The sequence below is a fragment of the Mus caroli genome, unplaced genomic scaffold (genome assembly GCF_978045245.1).
Source record: "Mus caroli unplaced genomic scaffold, Mus_caroli_1 scaffold_14, whole genome shotgun sequence".
NCBI classification, from domain to species: domain Eukaryota; kingdom Metazoa; phylum Chordata; class Mammalia; order Rodentia; family Muridae; genus Mus; species Mus caroli.
Window position 1 is genome coordinate 79,202,790 of NW_028227269.1, and position 20,950 is coordinate 79,223,739.

The 20,950-nt window shown below is 49.6% G+C and overlaps 1 protein-coding gene across 1 annotated transcript in view; it reads left to right on the forward strand.

Annotated features, from left to right (window-relative positions):
- The window catches only part of Plekhd1 (pleckstrin homology and coiled-coil domain containing D1), a 34,568-nt gene extending 14,189 nt beyond the window's left edge, over positions 1-20,379 (forward strand). Inside the window, exons 3-14 of the mRNA XM_021179266.3 lie at positions 959-1,052; positions 1,419-1,508; positions 1,709-1,785; positions 2,518-2,609; positions 3,530-3,582; positions 13,321-13,415; positions 15,103-15,196; positions 16,752-16,930; positions 17,375-17,507; positions 17,611-17,755; positions 18,123-18,272; positions 18,494-20,379. Coding sequence (XP_021034925.1) covers positions 959-1,052; positions 1,419-1,508; positions 1,709-1,785; positions 2,518-2,609; positions 3,530-3,582; positions 13,321-13,415; positions 15,103-15,196; positions 16,752-16,930; positions 17,375-17,507; positions 17,611-17,755; positions 18,123-18,272; positions 18,494-18,660 — 1,369 coding nt within the window. The 3' untranslated portion in view covers positions 18,661-20,379. The remainder of the gene's footprint in view (positions 1-958; positions 1,053-1,418; positions 1,509-1,708; positions 1,786-2,517; positions 2,610-3,529; positions 3,583-13,320; positions 13,416-15,102; positions 15,197-16,751; positions 16,931-17,374; positions 17,508-17,610; positions 17,756-18,122; positions 18,273-18,493) is intronic.
- The last annotated feature ends 571 nt before the right edge of the window (positions 20,380-20,950 follow it).

Sequence of the window (20,950 nt, forward strand, 5' to 3'; positions counted from 1 at the left end):
ATGACCATGTAATGCTACTGACATTTTTTTCAAGCTCCTCACAAGAAGGTCCAGTGGATGGTTTGTAAACAGGTTCTTGGGGGTGGTTCTGCAGGATTTGATTGTCATGGCGCAAATGTGCCTGCCATGGCCTGTCTCAAGCTGCCTGTGTCATTTCACAGAATGGTAAGCAGGTAAAAAAGTCCCACTGTTGGCCACTGTGAGTCTATCCTAGAAGGTTCCAACACCTCATTGCTCTGAACTTTCCCTTGTATGTATACGTACACACACACACACACTCAACAACTCAGGATCCCTCCAGCTCCTTCTCAGGTCACATTTCAGCAGTGTCCCAGGAAGAGAGAGAACTCTAGTGTTTTTGAGCCTCAGGAGCGTTGAGGCCTAATTGGGGCTCCCCCTGGAGCACACTTGGCTTCTTAAAGCTTCTGCTGTTAGTTCTGTAAGAGTCCTCAAGGTAAGCCAAGGGCCTGGTGGCATTGAAGATTTGCCTCTCCAGTAACCAGAGAGTATCATGGCTTAGACTTGAGTCCCAGAAAGGATGTGAGTACTCCAAAACAGATATCACCTTGGGGGTACTAGGACTGCAGACCTCAGCAGTTGACAGCAATCCCATTTGATTACAACTTAACACCCATCTAGAATCAATCTGTCGAGTCCTCCATCCATGGAGGAGTTCCTACATGACTGGAGCTGATAGTTCGCAGGATGAAGGACAAGAGGTTTCTGCTGTGCTGAAGAGGGCAGTCTGGGAATCCAGTGATGAGTTTCCTCCTCCACGGCCTGTACAGCAGGCCATCTGAGACCTCATATGGGCTCCTATGTGAGTCCAGGACCTCCAAAGGGTGAGGGCAGGGATGAGACCAGCACAGAGCCACAGCAGCCTGTTACCTTCCATGGAAGAGTGTGGGGCCTGCTGTTGACTCTCAAGTTCTTTCGGTTTTCTCATGCCTTCCCATAGGTTTTTCATCATCAAAGAAAGCTTTCTGCTTTACTACTCTGAGAGTGAGAGAAAGAGCTTTGAAACCAATAAATACTTCAATATTCATCCTAAGGTGAGGAGGTACCTTTCCAGGCTGAGGGGGGCCCACTGGGGACATTTGGGGGACAGTAGAGAACTCTCTGTTGTCTTGATTTAGTTTAGAATCTGGAGAACAAATTCTCTCGGGGCTCAAGACACCCCTCCCCCCTCCAGCCTCTGGGCTGGGTCCTTCCCTCCACACACACTTCCCGAGTCACCGAGTCTATCACAGCTTTTTTCTTTCTGGAAGCCAGTCCTAGCTTTCATGGCATACTCCTGAGATGCGGTCCAGCCTGAGGCCCTTGGCGGAGCCCTGGGCTTTCTCCAGGAGGTTCCTGGGACTCTTAAGTGATGTGAGCCGGGTAGGGGTGGGAGCTACCTCCTCTGCTTTGTTCTTCAGGGTGTCATCCCACTGGGTGGCTGCCTGGTGGAGGCCAGAGAAGAGCCCAGTATGCCCTATGCCATGAAGATCTCACACCAGGACTTCCATGTGAGTGGGGACCCTCCCATAGCCCAGGCTCCACAGGACAAAGGAGCAGCTTCTTGGTCCCCTGGGAGCAGCCCTCTGCGATCTAGCCTGAGAGGGTTGTCAGGGCCTGTGGAAGATGGGGTGGGAAGAGAAGAAATCACGTCTCTCCCTCCTCCTCCCCCCCCCCCAATACCTCCCACTCTGGCTCCTTCTCTTGGCAGGGGAATGTCTTGTTGGCTGCCGAGTCTGAGTTTGAGCAGACACAATGGCTGGAGATGTTGCAGGAGTCTGGGAAGGTGTAAGTGTCTGCCAGCAGGGCATCGGAGGGGCTGGGTGCACAAGGCTGGCCCTGCCCACCCCTCCTCTCTGCTGGGGTCCCGAGACAGGGCCGTGGGAGCTGCCCAGGATGTGTGGGAGGAGACAACTCGGGTTGAAGAGCATTTGTGAGGGTCCCCTAAGTGGTGAGTTTGGGAAGGTGTCCTCACTGACAGGTGGCAGATGTGGACACCATTACTTCCAACTCTTGGGAAGGTGTCCAGCACCTTATAAGTTCCTTATAAGTCAGCACCTCAGTACATCTATCTTCCCTTCCCAGACCTGTACTGAACCCTGGCAAGGCCCAGAGATGGTGTTTACACATCATAGTGCAGGTCCCAGACACCACCTGACCAACACAGCCTGTGCCCATTCAAGCCAGCCCATACTTCTAACCTAACCAGTATCACCGAGTACCCAGCCTCGCACCAGGGGATAGGCATGCATGCAGTCCTAGGGAAGCAGTCCTCCTCCCTGAGTGCTCTTGGCTCTGTCCTGGTGGCCCACTTTGCAACCTCAGCTTCCAGTTACTGTAACTGATCAATGCTGGTAGCGTGCCCAGAGCCTTGGGTGCCAGACTGAGCTGAGATTCTGTAGAGCAAGAGGTGGGGCTAGCACAGAAAATGTACACTCTCCTTCTCCCGGGGCCTTTCTTCTGGTTTAACTGTTTGTATTTCTCCTCATTTCCTCTCTCCCATCTGCTTTTCCTCCCCAGGACCTGGAAAAATGCCCAGCTAGGGGAAGCTATGATCAAAAGCCTGGAGGCGCAGGGGCTGCAGCTGGCTAAGGAGAAGCAGGAGTATTTAGGTTGGTGAACTGGAATCTGAACTTTCTTCATGGTGGCACTTGGGGACCTGAGGGACAGCCAGAGAGGGACCTGGTGAGAGTGGTGTGGGAGTTCTCTCTGGAGAGAGAGAGGAGCTTGGAAGGGAGCTTGGCCCCTAGAGAACTTAATGGTGTGATAAATGCCCTTTTGGCCACGGAGCTAGAAGCAGGACACACTAGTGGCCAAAACCTGGGCTTTAGCCCTGTCATCTACATGTTTGTTGTGTGAATGAATTAGCCACTCAGTCTCTGTAAGCCTCGATTTCCTTCTCCTTAAAAGAAGAGACCAACATGACCTCAGGTGTTAGAGGTGGGGTAGAGATCAGCTTAAAGGGAAAATGCCTGGGTGTGTGCCTGTGTCAGGTCTTCAGTCGAAAGATCTAGAAATGGAAAAAAATATATATTATCCTGCCTGAGCTCCAGGTCCTGCACCTGCCTCTCCTCTCCTCACCAGACCCACTTTGAACCTAGCTACAAGGATCCAGGTCCCGTGCCCTAATGGTCTGCTGAATGCCCTCTAGTTGGGAGAGAATGGGCTGACCCCCTTCCTGGGAACCTGCTGAGACATCTGAGACTCTGGCTCCTCTCTGCCTGCTCTAGGCACCTCTCTCCCTTGGCAGGAATATGCTCTCCCAGATTAACCAGGCACTAGCTCTTGTAGTAGGAGACTGCAGAGGCACAGGCTGCAAATCCTCTGTGGATCTTTAAAAGCATAGAACAAGGAAGATGGCTTGAAAGGCAGTTTGGACCGGTGAGACAGCTTCAGTTCAGCAGAGTAGAACCCAACCCCAGGCTAGGTGTGGCTCTTCCAAGGAGATGGCACAGGTGACAGAGGCCACCTAAGACACCTGCCCTCAAACCTCTGATCAGTTTTCAGTGTGTGTGTGTGTTTGCTTTGACAGACAAGCTGATGGAGGAGACAGAAGAACTGTGCCTTCAGAGGGAACAGAGAGAGGTAAGTGCATGCGTGGCTATGCAGAAAGACTCAGCCCTGCCCCCCAGACACAGCTGGCATTAAGGGATCTGGGGGGTGGGCACTGGGCATCCAGAAACTTGCCCAAGAGACTTCAGAAGAATGGAGCAATGAGGGCGCTAAGGTGACACTGTCTGCACCTTGCTGTAGCATCTTGGTGGGAAGTGGTTAGTGGCTTTTTTTTTTTTCCTGTGAAACCTTAGGAAACACATCTTAGAGACAAACATTTCATAAGCGGCTTGCTGTTAACCACAGAGGTTGCAATGACCTCAGTTTATCCACGGGGGGCGGGGGGTAGGGGGCATAGGGGAATGGGGAGGAACACTTCTGGTCCATAAGGGTGATGGAGTTTGACGACCTCAGAGATCTATCCCTTTTGGCATCAACAATACAAGCCCTGTGGAGGCTCAGCACAGGCTTAAACCAGCCTGAAGGCCAAGGGGACTCTTGTCTCATTTGAGCCTTTGGAATCTGCTTCGTTCCCACACCTGAAGGGCAGGGCAGGGCAGGTTGTGTGCAGAGGGAAAGAAACCTGGAGGGAGACTGCCCTTGCTTGTATTTGACCTTAGCTCTTCTAGATGTACGACACCCCCCCACACAAGTTACCTAACCTCTGGGAATGTCAGTATTCTCACCCCCCCAAAAGTGAAGGAAATAATAAGGGCCCATCCCTCTAAGGGAAATTATAGAGATTAAGAGAGACACTACATCGAAAGCATTTGACACGCTGGGTGAGCACCATGTGCACATTGGATGCTTAGTGGCTAGCTGCTTCTCTTAGCACTGTGCTCATGCTATTATTAATTATTGGCCATGCCTGCATGGGTGAGGTCTGGCTTTGCTGAGTGGTGCTCAGAGGGGCCCGCAGATAGGAGACTGACCCAATCCATGTCTTTTAGCTATGTCACTTTCATTGTCCTCCCTCAGGACCGCCACAGGGCTGAGGTCATCCACTGTAGCCCAGTGCCCTACTGTAACTCAGTTCAGGAACTCAGCGCCTTCCCCATTCCTCCCCCCACCATGGGGCTCTAAAACATGTCCCAAAGTCAGGAAACACACCTCTCCCGTGGACCTCAAACCCCCCACATCCCGGCATGGCACCCAGCTTAAGATGAGAGATGGTAACTGAGGGAGAAATCAAGGCTGAGCTGACTTGATTCTTACAGCTTACACTATGGCTTAATTTCAAACCACTAGGATAATCTGCTTTTGTTTTTCTTCCAAAAACTCTCTTCCTGTGCCAGTTTATCCTTCCAGTTAAACAGCAGCAGTTCTCAACCTGTGGGTATCAGCTAGCCTGCAGCTCAGAGGTTTACATTATGATTCATAACAGAAGCAAAACTTCAGTTATGAAGTAACAACAAAATACTTTTATGGCTGGAGTTCGCCACAGCATGAGGAACTGTATTAAAGGGTCGCAGCATTAGCAAGGTTGAGAACCGCTGATCTAGGCTCTGTTCATTGATGACACATCAAAGAAAAACAAGGTCGAGGATATTAATTTGGAGATGTGGGGCTGAAATTGGGGTTTAGTATCTTTAAAAAGGTATTTTCTGGGTACTGGTGTTTTGCCTGCATGCATGCCTGTGCATCACATGTGTGCCTGGCATCCAGGAAGGGCAGATGAGGGAGTAGAATCTCTAGACGAGCCTCATGATGATGCTGTGCCTCTCTTACCCCTGAGTTTGAGCTCTAGTCTCCACACTCCTTGCGCCTAGATCCCATCAGGGTTTTGGCCTTTTCTTCACAGCATCCTGTGCATTTAGAGCAAGACGTTGGTATGTTGTCAGAAACCTTAAAGACAAATGATCTGGGAGGCTCAGCATGGGTTGGAGTGGGAGACACAGCCCCCAACAGGGAGAGGAGGTTTAGCCAACAGAGATTGAATCTGGGGCAGCAATCGGCCCGAGGAAAATTTAGACACACTATCTAGGTCTTAGTTTAGAAATTAGGGCAGTGAAGACCCAGGGCACTCAGGCCTCGCTTAATGCCACCTACTGAAGTGGGACGCTGGCAGCTATGGAGTCCAAATAAGCTGCAAGCCCAGCTGTTAATGTGGCAAAGGCTGCTTGGAGCATCAGCAGGAAGAGAACCACACCAGGTTCGAGTTGCCTGTCAGTGATTTGACCAGAAACAGAGTCCCGGTCCTGCTCCTGGGATGACCACACGGAGTCACTCTGCTTATGTGGTTTTCTCCCTTCGTTTCCTCACCCATAGGGTAGGCATGCTTATCTCCAATGCCTTCCCTATCCTATTCTAGATCAGAGATTGGCAGAGGGGCTTGGGACCACATAGAACAAATACTGTATCCTAGAGACAAGGTGATTCTTATAATGATGTGTGAGGTTTCTGGGGGACAGCCTTGACCCATAAGGAACCTCAGAATCTGTAGCCAGGGCCCCTGGTAGAATCTCAGCTTCAGCCCTGATGATGTGAATGTCATTTGATTCCCATAGACTTCAAATTCCTCACCTCTGATGCTTGGTGAAAGCAGCAGCCGCTCTGCCTTCTTCTGGGCTGCTGAGAGTCTGAATGGACTAGAACTCAGGGAAATGCACCGTGTGATGGTGGACCAATGGCGTTTTTCCATGTGTCAGGAAGAGCCTGGACTCTGAGCATATGAGTCGAGAATGCAGAGGGAGCTACCTGGGCACATCTGCCTGGGTCATCCACCTCCGCTCTTAGTGTAGCACATGCCGTAGATTTTGACAAATGTAAAATGCCACCAATTCACCATTGTGATAGCACAAAGAATAGTTTCACTGCCTTAAAAATCCTGTGTTTCACGTATCATCTCTCCTACCAACCGACTAACGTAGCAACCACAACCGACCTTTTTACCATCTCCGAAGTTTTGCATTTCCCAGAATGTCACGGAGTTGAAATCATATACCACATACACTTTTCAGATCAATGTCTTACACTCTGTAAGGTGCATCCAAACGTCCGCTGCGCTGTTGGTTGTACGGCTTGAATACCAGTTTCTTTCCATAGCTGAATAAATTCGTTATCTGGGTATAAACCTCAGTTTATCTATTTTCCCACTCAAGGACCTCTGGGTTGTTCCAAGTTTTGGCAGTTATGAATGAAGTTACTATATATATTCATAGATAAATTCTTTGGTGTGGATAGATACTGTCTATTCACTTGAACAAATAACAAGGAATGTTATTTTTTTTTTTTTTAAGACTTGAACTCACTTCTTTGGCCCATGTTAGTCAGAAATGTATTTTTTTTAAAAAAGATTTATTTATTTTATGTATATGAGTACACTGTAGCTGTTTTCAGACACACTAGAAGAGGGCATCAGATCCCATTACAGATGGTTGTGGCCAGCAGCATGTGGTTGCTGGGAATTGAACTCAGGACCTCTGGAAAAGCAGTCAGTGCTCTTAACCACTGAGCCATCTCTCCAGTTCCATAAATGTATTTTTAAGATTTATTTATTTGCCGGGCATGGTGGCGCATGCCTTTAATCCCAGCACTTGGGAGGCAGAGGCAGGCAGATTTCTGAGTTTGCGGCCAGCCTGGTCTACAGAGTGAGTTCCAGGACAGCCAGGGCTACACAGAGAAACCCTGTCTCGAAAAACCAAAAAAAAAAAAAAAAAAAAAAGATTTATTTATTTATGTCATAAAATGTGAGTATACTGTGAATATACTGTTGCTGCCTTCAGACACACCAGAAGAGGGCATCAGACCCCATTACAGATGGTTGTGAGCCACCATGTGGTTGCTGGGAATTGAACTCAGGACCTCTGGAAGAGCAGTCAATACTCTTAACTGCTGAGTCATCTCTCCAGCCATAAATGTTTTTTTTTTTAAAGATTTATTTATGTATTATATGTAAGTACACTGTAGCTGTTTTCAGACACTCCAGAAGAGGGAGTCAGATCTCATTATGGATGAGTTGTGAGCCACCATGTGGTTGCTGGGAATTGAACTCAGGACCTTTGGAAGAGCAGTCAGTGCTCTTAACTGCTGAGCCATCTCTCCAGCCCCCATAAATGTATTTTTAAATATCCAATCTCTGTGTGGATTTTCTTGCTATTGTTTTGTTATTAGTTTATGGTATATTTCATTACTAAAAGCAAATGTTCTATGATTTCTCATCTTCTACACCTGTGAAGGTGTGTCTCCTCCTGCAGAGTCCAGCCTATACTGGTGAATGTTCTAGTCAAGTTTGTGAATAATGTGGAATATGTCATCGTTGGGTTGGGTGGTGTGGGTTATAGATCCCAGTCAGTTTGATCTACCATGACAAAATCAGGCCAAGTGCCTTCAACAAGAGCATTTGATTCCTCAGTGTTCTGGAGAGTAGAATATTCAAGATGAAGCTGTCAGAAAGGCATGCTGTATTCTGAGGTCTCTTCCATTGGTGTGCAGACAGCTGCCAGATCACTGTGTACCCTGTGTCTCCACACATAGGAAGAGGTGAAGGGCAAGCTCTCTGGTGGATTTGGAAGCATCTCTTAGCAAAGACATTCTGTATCCTTTCATAGCGTGCCTTTGTTGTTCTGCTTGGTTTTGTTTGTTGGTTGGTTTTGCTTGTTTGCTTTGTGAAAGCAGGGTGATGTCTAGTTTAAACCAGCCTTGAACTCCTGGTTCTCCTTGTCTCCTTGGGACTACAAGAGCACACCATCCCACTTGGCCATTGCCCAGTTGTCTTGTGTTTTGAATCTTGCATTTGGGATGTGTGTGTGTGTGTGTGTGTGTGTGTGTGTGTGTGTGTGTGTGTTTATGTGTGTGTGTTTGTGTGTAATTCACATCTCCCCAAACATATTAGTCATCTATTTTTACGTATTTATTTTTCCATTAACACCTTTAGCATATAACCCACAGTTGAGTCGTTTGTTTGTTTGTTTGTTTTTAATTCCTGGTCTGATCATTTTAACAGGGCCACCATCTGACTCTGGTTCTGATGATCTCTTCAAAGTGTGTATTACACCTTGGTCTGAGACAGGATCTGTCTATGTAGCCTTGGCTGGCCTGAAACTCACTATATAGAGGAGGCTGGCCTCGAACTCAGAGATCTCCTTGCCTCTGTCTTCTGAGGGCTAAGATTAAAAGTGTGTACCACCACCACACCCGGCCTGGGAGGTGCTTGGTAAGCACATATGACACTGCAAGCAGTCTGTGTGAACGAAGTCTTACACAATAGCACTGTCTCATTTCAGGTAGCACTTGAACCTCCCTCTCTTCTCTCTGCTCTAGATCTTACTCTCTAGACTACAATCCCTAACTTCAGTTTGCTATTTATGTGCCATCGATTCCCAGGGTGACACCTCTAGTCCCTTCTTTCTGTTGCCTCCCTATCCTCTGATACTCAGTGATTGACTTCACGCCCCCACCCAGACGTCCAAAGATACTGAGAGCACGTTTTGTCCGAGGTCACGATGTCTTGCCTTTACCCTTTCTAGAAGGGCTGGTGGTCTTCTCACATAGCCATCTCGGGGGATGTACCACCCAAGGCTTGTGTAGGTCAGAAACTTAGGGGGCTTGTTTTACCCTGTCCTTCCTCCTTCTTCTCTTTTCCACCCCACTCCCAAGTTCCGCTCCTACCAGGCCTTACCCAAGGTGCTTTGTCTTCCTGCCTGGGGTCCTTAAGCTCTTTCTGCCCCTCTGTTTTCTCCTCCACACTGCAGCCAACTCAGTTGTTTACAGGGAAAACAGATCATGTTGGCTGCCAGCGACCTTCTGCTCTCAGATCTTTTGTTGCCACTGTTGTTGAAGCTACAATCCCAGCGTTCAGCGGGCAGAGGCTGGAAGGCTGAATTTGAGGCTGGGCTGGGACAGGTGACATGGTCCATGTGAGACTCCAAACAGCCAACCAACCGACACATGTTCTTTGCTTCTTGTTCAGGGAAAAGAAAACCCACAAGATCCTCACCTAAGCCGGAGGCCCTCCGTGGGGGATGGTGCCTCCTTTCTCAGCCTTTCTGTTTCTCTGACCCCAGCCTCTTACCCATCATGGTTGCTCTCATGTCTCCTACGAGCATGCCTTGGTTCTTCAGGTGACAGGTTTCCACAGGGGCTTTGTAGGTACTGCTCCTTCCACCTGCAATGTTCTTTCCTCTTTCTTCCATTGCTTGCTGGTTTTTGGTGCTAAGGACTTAACCCGGGACCTTGTACTTATGAGGCAAGCCACCGAACTGAACCTCCAATCCATGTACCTGTCTTCCTTTGTCTCCCAGCTCAGTAGCCAACTGATTGCCACTCTTCCCACCTCCGAGGAGTTCTCTACTTCCACCCAGGAGAATTTGATCCCCACCCAGGACAGCTTGACCCGGAAGCTTGGGTCCCTGTCCTGCAGGACATGTCTCTTGTTCTGTACTGCTCTCTGATAATACCTGAAGGTTTTACGATACTTGATTCCTGCATTTGGTGTAAAAGCCTGGTCTGGGTTTTTTTAGTAGCTACACTATAGACTATAGGCTCTGTGAGAACAGGTCCAGATCCTCCATGCAGAGCCCAGCAGGTGCTTGGAACATACTATGCACTTGGTAAATAGATGTAGCGTGAATGAATAGAACTATAAGAAAAAAAAAAAAAACTCTCACCGGGCCATTTCCTGGAATTGCATTGAGCCTGTAAATGGTTTGCAAAGAATCCTCTCTATACTAAGTCGTCCCCTCTCTGCTGCATTCCTTTTATGAGTATAATTAGTTTTATTGAGGACAAGAAATCATGACCTGTGAAGCATGGCAAGCAAGTTGTGTTTAGCTTAGAGGACAAGAAACTTGGGAAGAGACTTTTTTTTTAATTTCACTTAAATACTTGAAGGGAAAAGAAATTAGCCTTGTTTGATGGTCCAGGGAGAAGTTGAATTTGGTGAGGGAAGTTGGCAGGGAGGCAGATTTGGCCTGAAATAGAACTGGTGGGCCACATGGGTTGCTTGCTTCTCTAAGAGCACGAAGAATAGCCTGGAATGTCCAGGTGCTGCCCGCTGGCCTTGGCCCCGCTGGTCTTCTGCTTGCCTCAGCACCACCTGCTAGCTCTTATGTGGTCTGGGATCCACAGGTCTCAGAGACTTAGACCCTGGGAGAAAGCGTGATAAAGATCAGGAGTGAAGTAGCTGCTGAAGAGAGGGATCCCTCGGAGGTGACTTGAGGCACCGGGATAGGAGCAGAGACTAATTGCATGAATGGTCAGATCTGTGTGTGAAGAGTTCCACAAAATTTCTCCATCCTTCGCCAATGTTCCTGTGTCTGTGGCTTTCAGAGACTGAGACCCAGAGCTGGTGCTGGGGTAGGTGTGGAGGGGGCAGGGTGCTTTTTGTTGGTTTTTCAAAGCTGAAACAGACTTTCTGATTTTTCTACCCTGAGAGTCACTTAAGCTGAGCTTGGCCACCTGCTCGAAGAAAACCATTAGGTGATTTAAGCATCCCGTGAAGACTGAACTTCCTTTAGAGTTGCTTTGGCCCTGGAGGGCTCTGGTTCGTCACACCCAGTCTCCTGGCCCCTTTGAGGCAGCAGCAAATGCTTCCTTGGGCACAGCTACTCATTGACACAAGTAGAAACATCTTATCACATATGTTTAGGACCACTGAGTGGAGAAGATGACAAATGGCTGGGCTCTTTTTAATTGACCTGCTGTGTTCAAGGTTACTTCTCCCTCCCCACCCCCAGACAGGGTTTCTCTGTGCATCTCTGGCTGTCCTGGAACTCACTCTGTAGACCAGGCTGGCCTCGAACTCAGAAATCCACCTGCCTCTGCCTCCCAAGTGTTGGGATTAAAGGCATGTGCCACCACGCCCAGCAGTTACTTTCTTTTTTGGGTTTTTGGAGGCACAGCCTAGCATCTGCTGGTGTCCTGAGGAGCTTGAGTCGCAGGGAGGGAAGGCCTGAGTTTCAGACACTGACTGACAGTTCAACCAAAGCTATTCCAGTGTGGTTATTCCAGGGCAAGGGAAGTGAGCGGGGAGTGGCTGCGAGCTGCAGTGCTGGGGAGCTTTGCAGGGAGGTGAAGCAGGGCTGTGGGTGGAGTCCTCTGAGGAGTCCTGGGTGAGCATGGGACCTGTGAAAGCCATCCTGGGGCTCGGGTCCTTGTGGCTAGTAAGCTTTATGGGCCTCTCAACAGCTCTTACTGACAAACTGTTAGCAGACAAACACTGCCAGAGGAGATCCTCTCAAGTTTGTTGACTCTGGGGCCAGAGAGGCTGTCAGCACCATGCATATTAAAGCAGAGCTTCATACTCTGGGTTTTTTGTTTTGTTTTGTTTTGTTTTTTGTTGTTGTTGTTGTTGTTGTTGTTGTTTTTTTGGTCTGAAGTTGTCTTCAGTTGTAAAGAGGGGTGTGTGTATGCAAGAATACAAATTTGATCTTATTTATATTTTGCCTATATAGACACATCAAATATAGATGATATAGGCTAGGTCATGGCTTCTGCAGTAACCCAAAGCCCCCACATGCCCATGGCTTTTAACAGCACAAATGTGTTTTCCCACACTGCTCTTCGGCTGTCTGGAACTCTGGCTCATGTGTCCTCATTCCTGGAGACCCAGGGACCCATATCTATGCCAGGGATAAGGGACCAGAGCCCACCACACATTGTCTTTTCAAAAGATATCTGCTCATTTTCTATCAGCTTCAGCCACAGTCATGAGCTCAGCCTCCTATATTTAGTGTACTATAGCCACGCATGTGCTCAGGCGCATCAGAACTCCAGGGAGCAGCCGAGGTGCTGAACACCTTTAACAAACAGGAAGCAGTTTGTGCCGTTACTGATCTAATCTTCACTGATTAGATGAGAAGTAACTTTTTTTGGGTAGGAAACCTAGGAGTGGGAATTGAAACCAGGCTCTTCCCTCTATAATTTATACCTCTTTGTATCTCTTCAAAGTCAGCGGCAACCACTGTCCATAGGCAGGGCCCACTCCCATGCAAGGACTCCATTATGCTTGAGAACAAAGCCCCCTGGTGATTAGGGAGTCACCAGGAACTGGAAAGTGAAAAGCAGACGCAGAAACAATGTTACCACAACATAAAATGCACAGAAACAAAGTAGTTGACATAAAAACACTGAGCCAAACTTCAGGAAGCTGATCCCTAATCCCACTTCGACTGACCCAGGGAAAATAGGATCCCTAGCCCAGAGGCTCCAACTTGCTGTGGGGGAACATTCAGGTGGCCTGGCTTCCCTAAAGAGACTGGTTTGGCCCCTTGGGACCTGTCCTCAGCCACGTGACATTTCCACTCCCTCTGAGGAGAGGGAAGCTGTAGACCTGACTCCCATCAGCCTTGAGATAAAGAGCACCTTAACTCTGACTCTTGGGTTGGAAATAGCTTGTCTTAGGCAGTTTACCTGATGCCACTCAGTGTCCTGGAAATATAGACTCCACGTTCTTGTTATCAGCGTCTGTCTGTCTGTCTGTCTGTCTGTGTTCCATTCTTGAGGCATAACCACCTCACATTTAGGTGTTAGTCCCTAGAGTTGCCCGGAAGAAAAACATCCAGAATTGGTCATCTCTGCCAGAGGACCCTTATTGGGATCGTGTCTAACCCTGTTCTCCCTCTGGCTAATGGTTTTCATGGGCCAGGTCCATCACATTCTTGGGCTAGTTGAGGCTACATGCCACCGAATGGAGCCTGGACTCTTCAGTTCTCACAGTTTGGCTTTATGCCCCAGACTGAGCCAAATCCAGACTGAGGATGCCCTGGACTAGTAGAGGGAGCCTAGGGCTCTGTGCCTGCTGTGACTTTCCTCTTCACCCTTTCTCTTCAGGAGCTTGAGCGCCTGAACCAAGTGCTGGAGGCTGAGAAACAGCAGTTTGAGGAGGTGGTGCAAGAGCTGAGAGTGGAGCAGGAGCAGATCAAGAGGTGATGGCAGGCCCTGAGAGGGGTAAATGGGGGAATGCCCTGGCCCTGAGAGGGGCAATGGGGGGGGGATGTCCTGGTCCTGGGAGGGGCAATGTGGGGGATACCCTGGTCCTGGGAGGAGCAATGGAATGGGGGATGCCCTGGCCCTGGGAGAGGCAACTGAGTGGGGAAATACCCTGGTTCTGGGAGGGGCAGTGGGGGGTGGGTGCCCTGGTCCTGGGAGGGGCAATGTGGGGGATACCCTGGCCCTGGGAGGAGCAATGGAATGGGGGATGCCCTGGCCCTGGGAGAGCAACTGAGTGGGGAAATACCCTGGTTCTGGGAGGGGCAGTGGAGGGTGGGTGCCCTGGTCCTGGGAGGGGCAATGGGGGTGCCCTATTTCTGGGAGGGATAATAGGGGGATGCCCTGGCCCTGGGAGAGGCAACGGAGTGGGGAAATACCCTGATTCTGGGCTGAGCAACAGAGAGATGTCCTGGCCCTGGGAGGGGCAAGAGGGTGGGGGGGATGCCCTGGTTCTGGGAGGGGAAACGGAGAGAATGTCCTGGCCCTGACCCTGGCAGACTGATGTTCATATGGGTAGGCTTTTACCAGGAAACCACTTATGACCTGGTCTTCCCAATGCTCTGGGCCTTGAGTATACCCAGAAGAATATTGGGCCTCATCAGTGGGTCATTTCTGCTCAGTGATAATGGTCTCTGGCAATGGTGTGAGCAAGATTGTGAGACATGGGCCAGCCTCTTCCACAGAGCAGGCCCCTCCAATCTTTGTGAAAGTTCTTTACCCAGGTTATTGGCAACAAGCTGCCCTGATCTAGAACTGCTGCCTGCAAAATTCCCAACATTCTTCATCTCTCCTGGAGTCCTTCCACATTTTTGTTTGTTTGTTTGTTTGTTTGTTTTTCGAGACAGGGTTTCTCTGTGTAGCCCTGGCTATCCTGGAACTCACTCTGTAGACCAGGCTGGCCTCGAACTCAGAAATCCGCCTGCCTCTGCCTCCCAAGTGCTGGGATTAAAGGGATGTGCCACCACGCCTGGTGTCCTTTCACATTTTAGTTAATGACACATTGGGATCTTCAGTCTGATGTATTATGGACAGATCTAGTTGCCCATTATAAGCATTAATCGAATTATAATCTCATGGAGGTAGGGCATTTATATATCCCCAACCCAGGTGACCCAGGTGTAGTCTATACAGAATTCGGAAACTAATGCTGAGGTTGATGATGCTCAGTGCCGTATCCTCATCATCACACTCACCACCTCCATCATCATCATCATCTCCTCCAACACCATGGCCCATCAGTGATAGCTCAGAGAAACTTACCAGTGAAGACTTTATTAAAGGGAATCATTTAGATATGGATTGGGGAAGGGGATGGAATAGAGAGACTGTTTTTTCCTAATTTTTAAATTTAGCATACAAATAAGAGAATCTACTTAAATAAAAAGCCAGACATTCGTTAGACACTGAGTAAGCTTCAGGACCTCACTATCTAGTAAGTGTCTCCTCCTCATTTGGCTGAGGCGCCCCTGCAGCCCCGACCCTGCAGCTGTTTTCAGTACCCAGTGTTGCAGAGCACTGACCATCCAGGAGTCCTACTGAGCCCCATCATGTACGGCAGAAACGTGTCTGGATGCAGAGGTTGGGAAGCGTGCCCACTGCCAATCCAGCTCTCTGTCCCCACAGGGAGCTAGAACTCACTGCAAGATGCCTCAAGGGTGTGGAACAAGAGAAGAAGGAGCTGAGGAACCTCACAGAATCCTTACAGCATACACTGGAGGTGAGGAGGCCAGCTAGCTGGCTGGGCTGCGTAAAACTGGGTTCTCGTGTAGCTCCCAGGGAAGGTACCAACAGGAGAATGAGCATGAAGCGAACTTACCCAAAGAAAAGTCTCTCTGCTTGGCTGGGAACTCTAGTGGGCACATGAGACCCAAAGCATGGACCAGAACAGAAATCCCAGCTTGCCCTTGTGATGACCGTGGTCACAGGAAATCGGCTTTCTGTAGTGCTGGTATTTTTATACCAGAGGCAGGATCGATTAGTGTCACCCACCACATCCTTTTGTGCTTCCTAACTTACTCTGCTCTTGGGTGAAATTGAGCATGAAGGGAAAGCAACTTCCAGGTCACTGTCATCTGATACAAGAGACTGAGAGGGGGAGGGGCGAGCAGCCTATGTCAAGGACAGAGAACAAACTTTTTACCACAGCATGCAAACACCCTTCCCCCTCCCCCAGAGCCCCTCTGCTCCCCCTCCACTCCCTGCTCCAACCACTGAGCTCATATCCCCAAGGAAAATAAGATTTCTGTACCCAGTGTTGCACCCCCACTGTACCCCCACACTTCAGCCCCACGGCCACATAGTCTTGTCATCTCCTCTTTTTCTGGAGAAGCATTTGTCTTCAGACTCCCTTTATTCAAAGCTTCCTTGATTCTTCTAGGCAGCCATTTACTCTGTGTCCTCTTGAGTTTTGCACATTGGCTACAGGATTAACTCTCTGGGTTGTATTTCCGAAACTGTGGGCTTCACTTGACCATATCTTAGCAGCACTCCAAAGTCAGCATCTGAAGTGAGCGTGGGACCATACATCTTAGTTGAATCCATGAGTTGTCATGAAGGCTGCAAGGGTTTTAGTCTCCCTAGTAACTGGACCCTAGGTCTGTTTCACTTTTCCTGTCATGGGGAGTGGTTACCATGGGTATTTTCTTTTCTTTCTTTTCTTTTCTTTCTTTCTTTCTTAAGATTTATTTTATGTATATGAGTACACTGTAACTGTCTTCAGACACACCAGAAGAGGACATCAGATCCCATTTTGTTTGTGAGCCACCATGTGGTTGCTGGGAATTGAACTCAGGACCTCTGGAAGAGCAGTCAGTGCTTTTAACCCCTGAGCCATCTCTCCAGCCCACCATGGATATTTTCAATAGCATAATTTCTTCGTAGTCTTATGATCCTAGTTGATAAATGTAGAGGATGTCTGAATGTTTTCATGGATTGTTCCTTCTGGGCATTTTCACATGAGCCCAATACTTTTTTTTTTTTTTTTTTTTTTTTATCCTTGAGGAACAAGGGCTTCAAAAGGTCATGTTGCCCTTAGACCTTGACACCTGGCTCTGATAGGTGCCATCTCTATTGGAAGTCACATTAGACTGTCTGTCTTGATGAAGGAGTAGCCTGGCTGTGTTCTAAAAAGGAGATCTTGGAATGAGACATGTAAAATGTCCTTCATGGAGCATTGAAAGAGGAGTAGTTTACTTCCTGGAATTGTAAGAAGACCAGGGCAGCCATGCTGGAGAGCTAACCCCTGCTCCTTATCCTTCCTGCCTTTGTACCAGGAACTCTCCATAGAGAAGAAGAAAACCTTAGAGATGCTGGAGGAAGATAAGAACCAGCCACAGCCCTTGACCAACCAGAGTGAGCAGCCACTGGCCAGTGATGGTCTCCATAGCAACCTTAGGCAGATCGAAGAGCGGATGCAGGAGCTATTGGCAGAGAAGCTTCTGGCTGAGAAGCGGTGAGGCACCTGCGGGGACTGTCCGGTCCTCAAGCATCTGGGGGGGCTGTGTCTGCCCTCGAGTTAGACAGCTGGGCTTGAGTTCTAGCTGTCATTCACGACATGGGTCAGTTACTTCCTTTCTGCCGGTGACCTGGCTTTCCCACAGCTGACTTGACCAACCATACAGAGCACCATCAAAACAGCCAGCCGCTTCCCTTAGCATAGACCCGTCCGACCCATGAAGAGGCAGCCTCACTGGGGTTGAGGGGGAGGATTTCTCTGAAGTCAGAAAAGTAGCAATTCCCAAACATCTATGCCTCGGGCCCCCAGCACTCCACACCACCCCTCTCATCACCTAGCTGACTGGACCCAGAGAGGGCTCAGCCTTTCTCTAGGCACGTCTGTAGCAGGCGCAACCCCCTTGGTAGGTGAGCCTCGGGTAAGCAGCTCTCCTGCCCGCAGGATGAAGGAGAATGAGGAACGCTCTCGGGCTCTGGAGGAGGAACGGGAATTCTACTCAAGCCAGTCCCAAGCTCTGCAGAACTCGCTGCAGGAGCTCACTGCAGAGAAGCAGCAGGCGGAGCGGGAACTCAAGGTGCGCCACCTGCATGGGCTTTGTGCTCCGGGCCCTCCATACTGCTGGGTGACTCCTGCCCATCCCTGTACTTTTCTTCCCTCTTGCTCATCACCCTGTGTAGGCTGAAGTGAAAGTACGCATGGACCTTGAGAGGCGGCTTCGGGAGGCAGAGGCGGCCTTGCGGAGCCTGGAACAAGGTCTCAATTCCAAGGTTCGGAACAAGGAGAAGGAAGAGCGGATGCGGGCGGACGTGAGCCACCTGAAAAGTAAGACCCTCCCTCCAGGGCTCAGCTCTAATCCCAGAGCTCGCGCTCCCCTAAGCCCAGGCCCACCAGAGCCTGGAAGAGGCCTAGCACGCGTGAGGCGGTCCTTCCTGTTTCTTCTCAGACACCTTCCTGTAGGAGTACCTTTGGCAACGCCTCTCTGTGGGAATTGAGCCTGGAGTTTTGTCCTCTTCCTTTTAAAAAGCTCAGAGCTCTGTTCTTCCCTGTGATAGCTACAGGTTGTGGTTTGAGGCGCAAACTATGTTCTATAAAGGATAGAGCAACGTATCTCCCACCAGACCAAGCCAGTACTCAGGAGGAGAAGGATAAGCCCCTAGAAAGACAGTCAACTGCTCCTTCCTGCCACCAGGGTTCTTCGAGGAGTGCATCCGGAATGCAGAGCTAGAGGCCAAGATGCCGGTCATCATGAAGAACTCCGTGTACATCCATAAGGCGGCCACTCGCCGCATCAAAAGCTGCCGGTTCCACCGCCGCCGGTCCAGTACTTCCTGGAATGACAGTGAGCACCCCTGTGCCCCGGTGGGAGACAAGGCAGGAAGCGGGCAAGTTAGAGAACAGGTAGACAAGGCTGGACAGTATGTCCTTGAACGTGGCTCTACCAGTCCGGGGGCAGGAAGGACCAAGAGAAACTCAGCAGCATGTAGGGCTGGGATGAGGGAGGAAGGGTGGGCTCAGCATGGGGGGATGCCACTCATGGGCAACGGGTTCTCGTCTCCACAGTGAAGCCATCCCAGTCCTTCATGACCTCCCAGCTAGAAGCCAACAACATAGAGGAGCTGAAGGAGGTGGCCAAGCGGCTAAGCAGAGACCAGCGCTTCCGGGAATCCATCTATCACATCATGGCTACCCAGCCTGGGGCCTCTGCACTTCCCCGGGGAGGAAAGTAATGGGAACTCCTCCTCCCGCCTCCTATCTTTCCTTGGTGGGGCAGCAGGGAGGTCTGACTCCCCTGGGTCTTCTCCATCAGAGCACTGCTGGGAGGGGGGCACCCTCATTCTCGAAGGAGGCGATACCCCCTCTGCCTCACCCGGAGCCCTGATCTTGGAGGTCAGAAGAGAATATTGGGTTCCCTAGAACTAGAGTCCTGGATGGTTGTGAGCTACCACGTGGGTGCTGGGAATCAAACCTGGGTCCTCTGCAAGAGCAACAAGTGCTCTTAACCATCTCTCCAGACCCGAGCCCTGACCTTGGGTCTACCCTAGGTGGGGTGGGTCCACACTGGGTACTACCTAGTTGCCGTGATGAGGCCTGGCTCTGTGTGGTATATCTGTTGGTCAAGAAGAGAAGTTGTCTATTCCATGAGGACTGAAAAGTTCCTCTGGTACCCACCGTACCCCTCGGTGACTCTACTGTGCTGACCCTGGTCACATAACACCCCCTAACTCTCTCTTCATTCCTGATCCTCCAATACAACATTTGTCCATGCCCTGCACTTATTCCATGTTCTTGGAGAGGGAAGAGGAGGCCCTAAGACATAACCCCAGGTTCACAGCACCCCACACCCTCTCTGCAGTATTCCTGGGGGCTGCCCTGGCTGTAAGGCCACCCAGGCCTCCTATTCACAAATGGGTTTCTCCATATATAGCTCCAGCAACCTGCTGGAAGGTGCGGGAGAAGTGTGGGATCCCACTTGGTTCTTTTTTTTGAGAGTCCTTGACCCCAGGGTTTCCCAAAGTCCGCACAGCCAGATCTGGAAGAAGCTTTTGTGTTATCCACAGTTAGGCAGAGCTATAGCTGCCTCGGTCTGTTGTGACCCTGCTGCCCTGAGAGCACAGAGGTCTGTCTCTCTCCCAGCTGGCTCACCTTGCTGCCTCCTCTCCCTGCAGCGGCCTCACTCAGTGAACCAATGCAGCCAGGAACCCACCACATGGGAACATGGGCCTGTGGGGAACTAGTAGCCATTGTTTGGTGGAGCATTGTCAGACTGACACTGTAACACCAGCCTGCGGGTTTTATGGAAGACCACTACCCTTCAGGAGGCCACGGACTGAGTGAGGCATGTGCTCCTCATCTGTGACAGTCTTTTGGGGCTCATCCCTCAGAAGCTGCCTGAGTCTATCAGTCTCACCAAACAAGACTTGGGGAGGAGGCAGAGATGGTTAAGTGGTTGTTAAGAGCGCTTGTTTCTCTCTTTTGGGGAACCCAGACTTGGTTTCCAGCACCCACATGGTAGCTCAAAACCAGCCATATGTGACTTCATTTGCCAGGAGATCCAACATCTTCTACTGACCTTCACAGGCACCGGGCACTCACATGGTACATGTACATACATGCAGACAAAACATCCATACACATAAATCTTAAAAAACAAAACCAAAAACCTTTAAAAGGGGGCAGGGTGCTAAGACAGTGCTAGATCAAAGGCATCCATTTTCTGTCCAGAAGACTGAAGTGTCTTGAGGAAGGGACAGAAGTAGCCCTGTGGAAGAACCCTTGTCAAGATCTGAGCTGCCCTCTTCTCCGTGGTCCCTTCTTGGTGAGGGTGGTCTTAGGTAGGGTGTTTTGGAATCAGTGCGTCCAAATGTAAATATAAAGCTATAAATGTGTATAAACCTGCATAAACCCAGAGCTTGTCTGCAAAATATGAATGTGGAATGGACTTTGAAATGAAGAGGTATAAAACCAGATTACTGGTTTCGTTTGTTTTTAAAGAATTAATAATGGCGTGCTCTAGGAGGAGATTTCAAATGCATTTGGTGTTCCTGGTCAAACTATTAACCTGAGACTTGGGATTCAAGCAAACACGGCAATACTCTACCAACAGAACTAGTACATACCAAGCCCAGTGAATTATGAAGGATGGAAACTCCCTTTGTAGACCAGGTCTGCCTGCCTCTGGCTCCTGAGTATGGGGATTAAGGGCCTGTGCTGCTGCTGCCACCACCACTGGATAGGTTCCCGATCTCAATGACAATTGAGTTGGTTTTGGTTTTGATTTTCTAAGGCAGGGCTTTTCTATGTAGCCCTGGCTGTCCTGGAACTCACAGAGATCTACCTGCCTCTGCCTCCAGAGTGCTGGGATTAAAAGTATGTGCCACCACTGTAATTACATTTTAACACGAATCTGGGAGTAGACAGACTCAAATCTCAGCAGTACTTTCTGAGGACAAGCACCAATGCCCTAGTTCATTTTCTCTTCTTCTCACCCTGTACTTTCTATGCTTCAGGCAAGCCTAG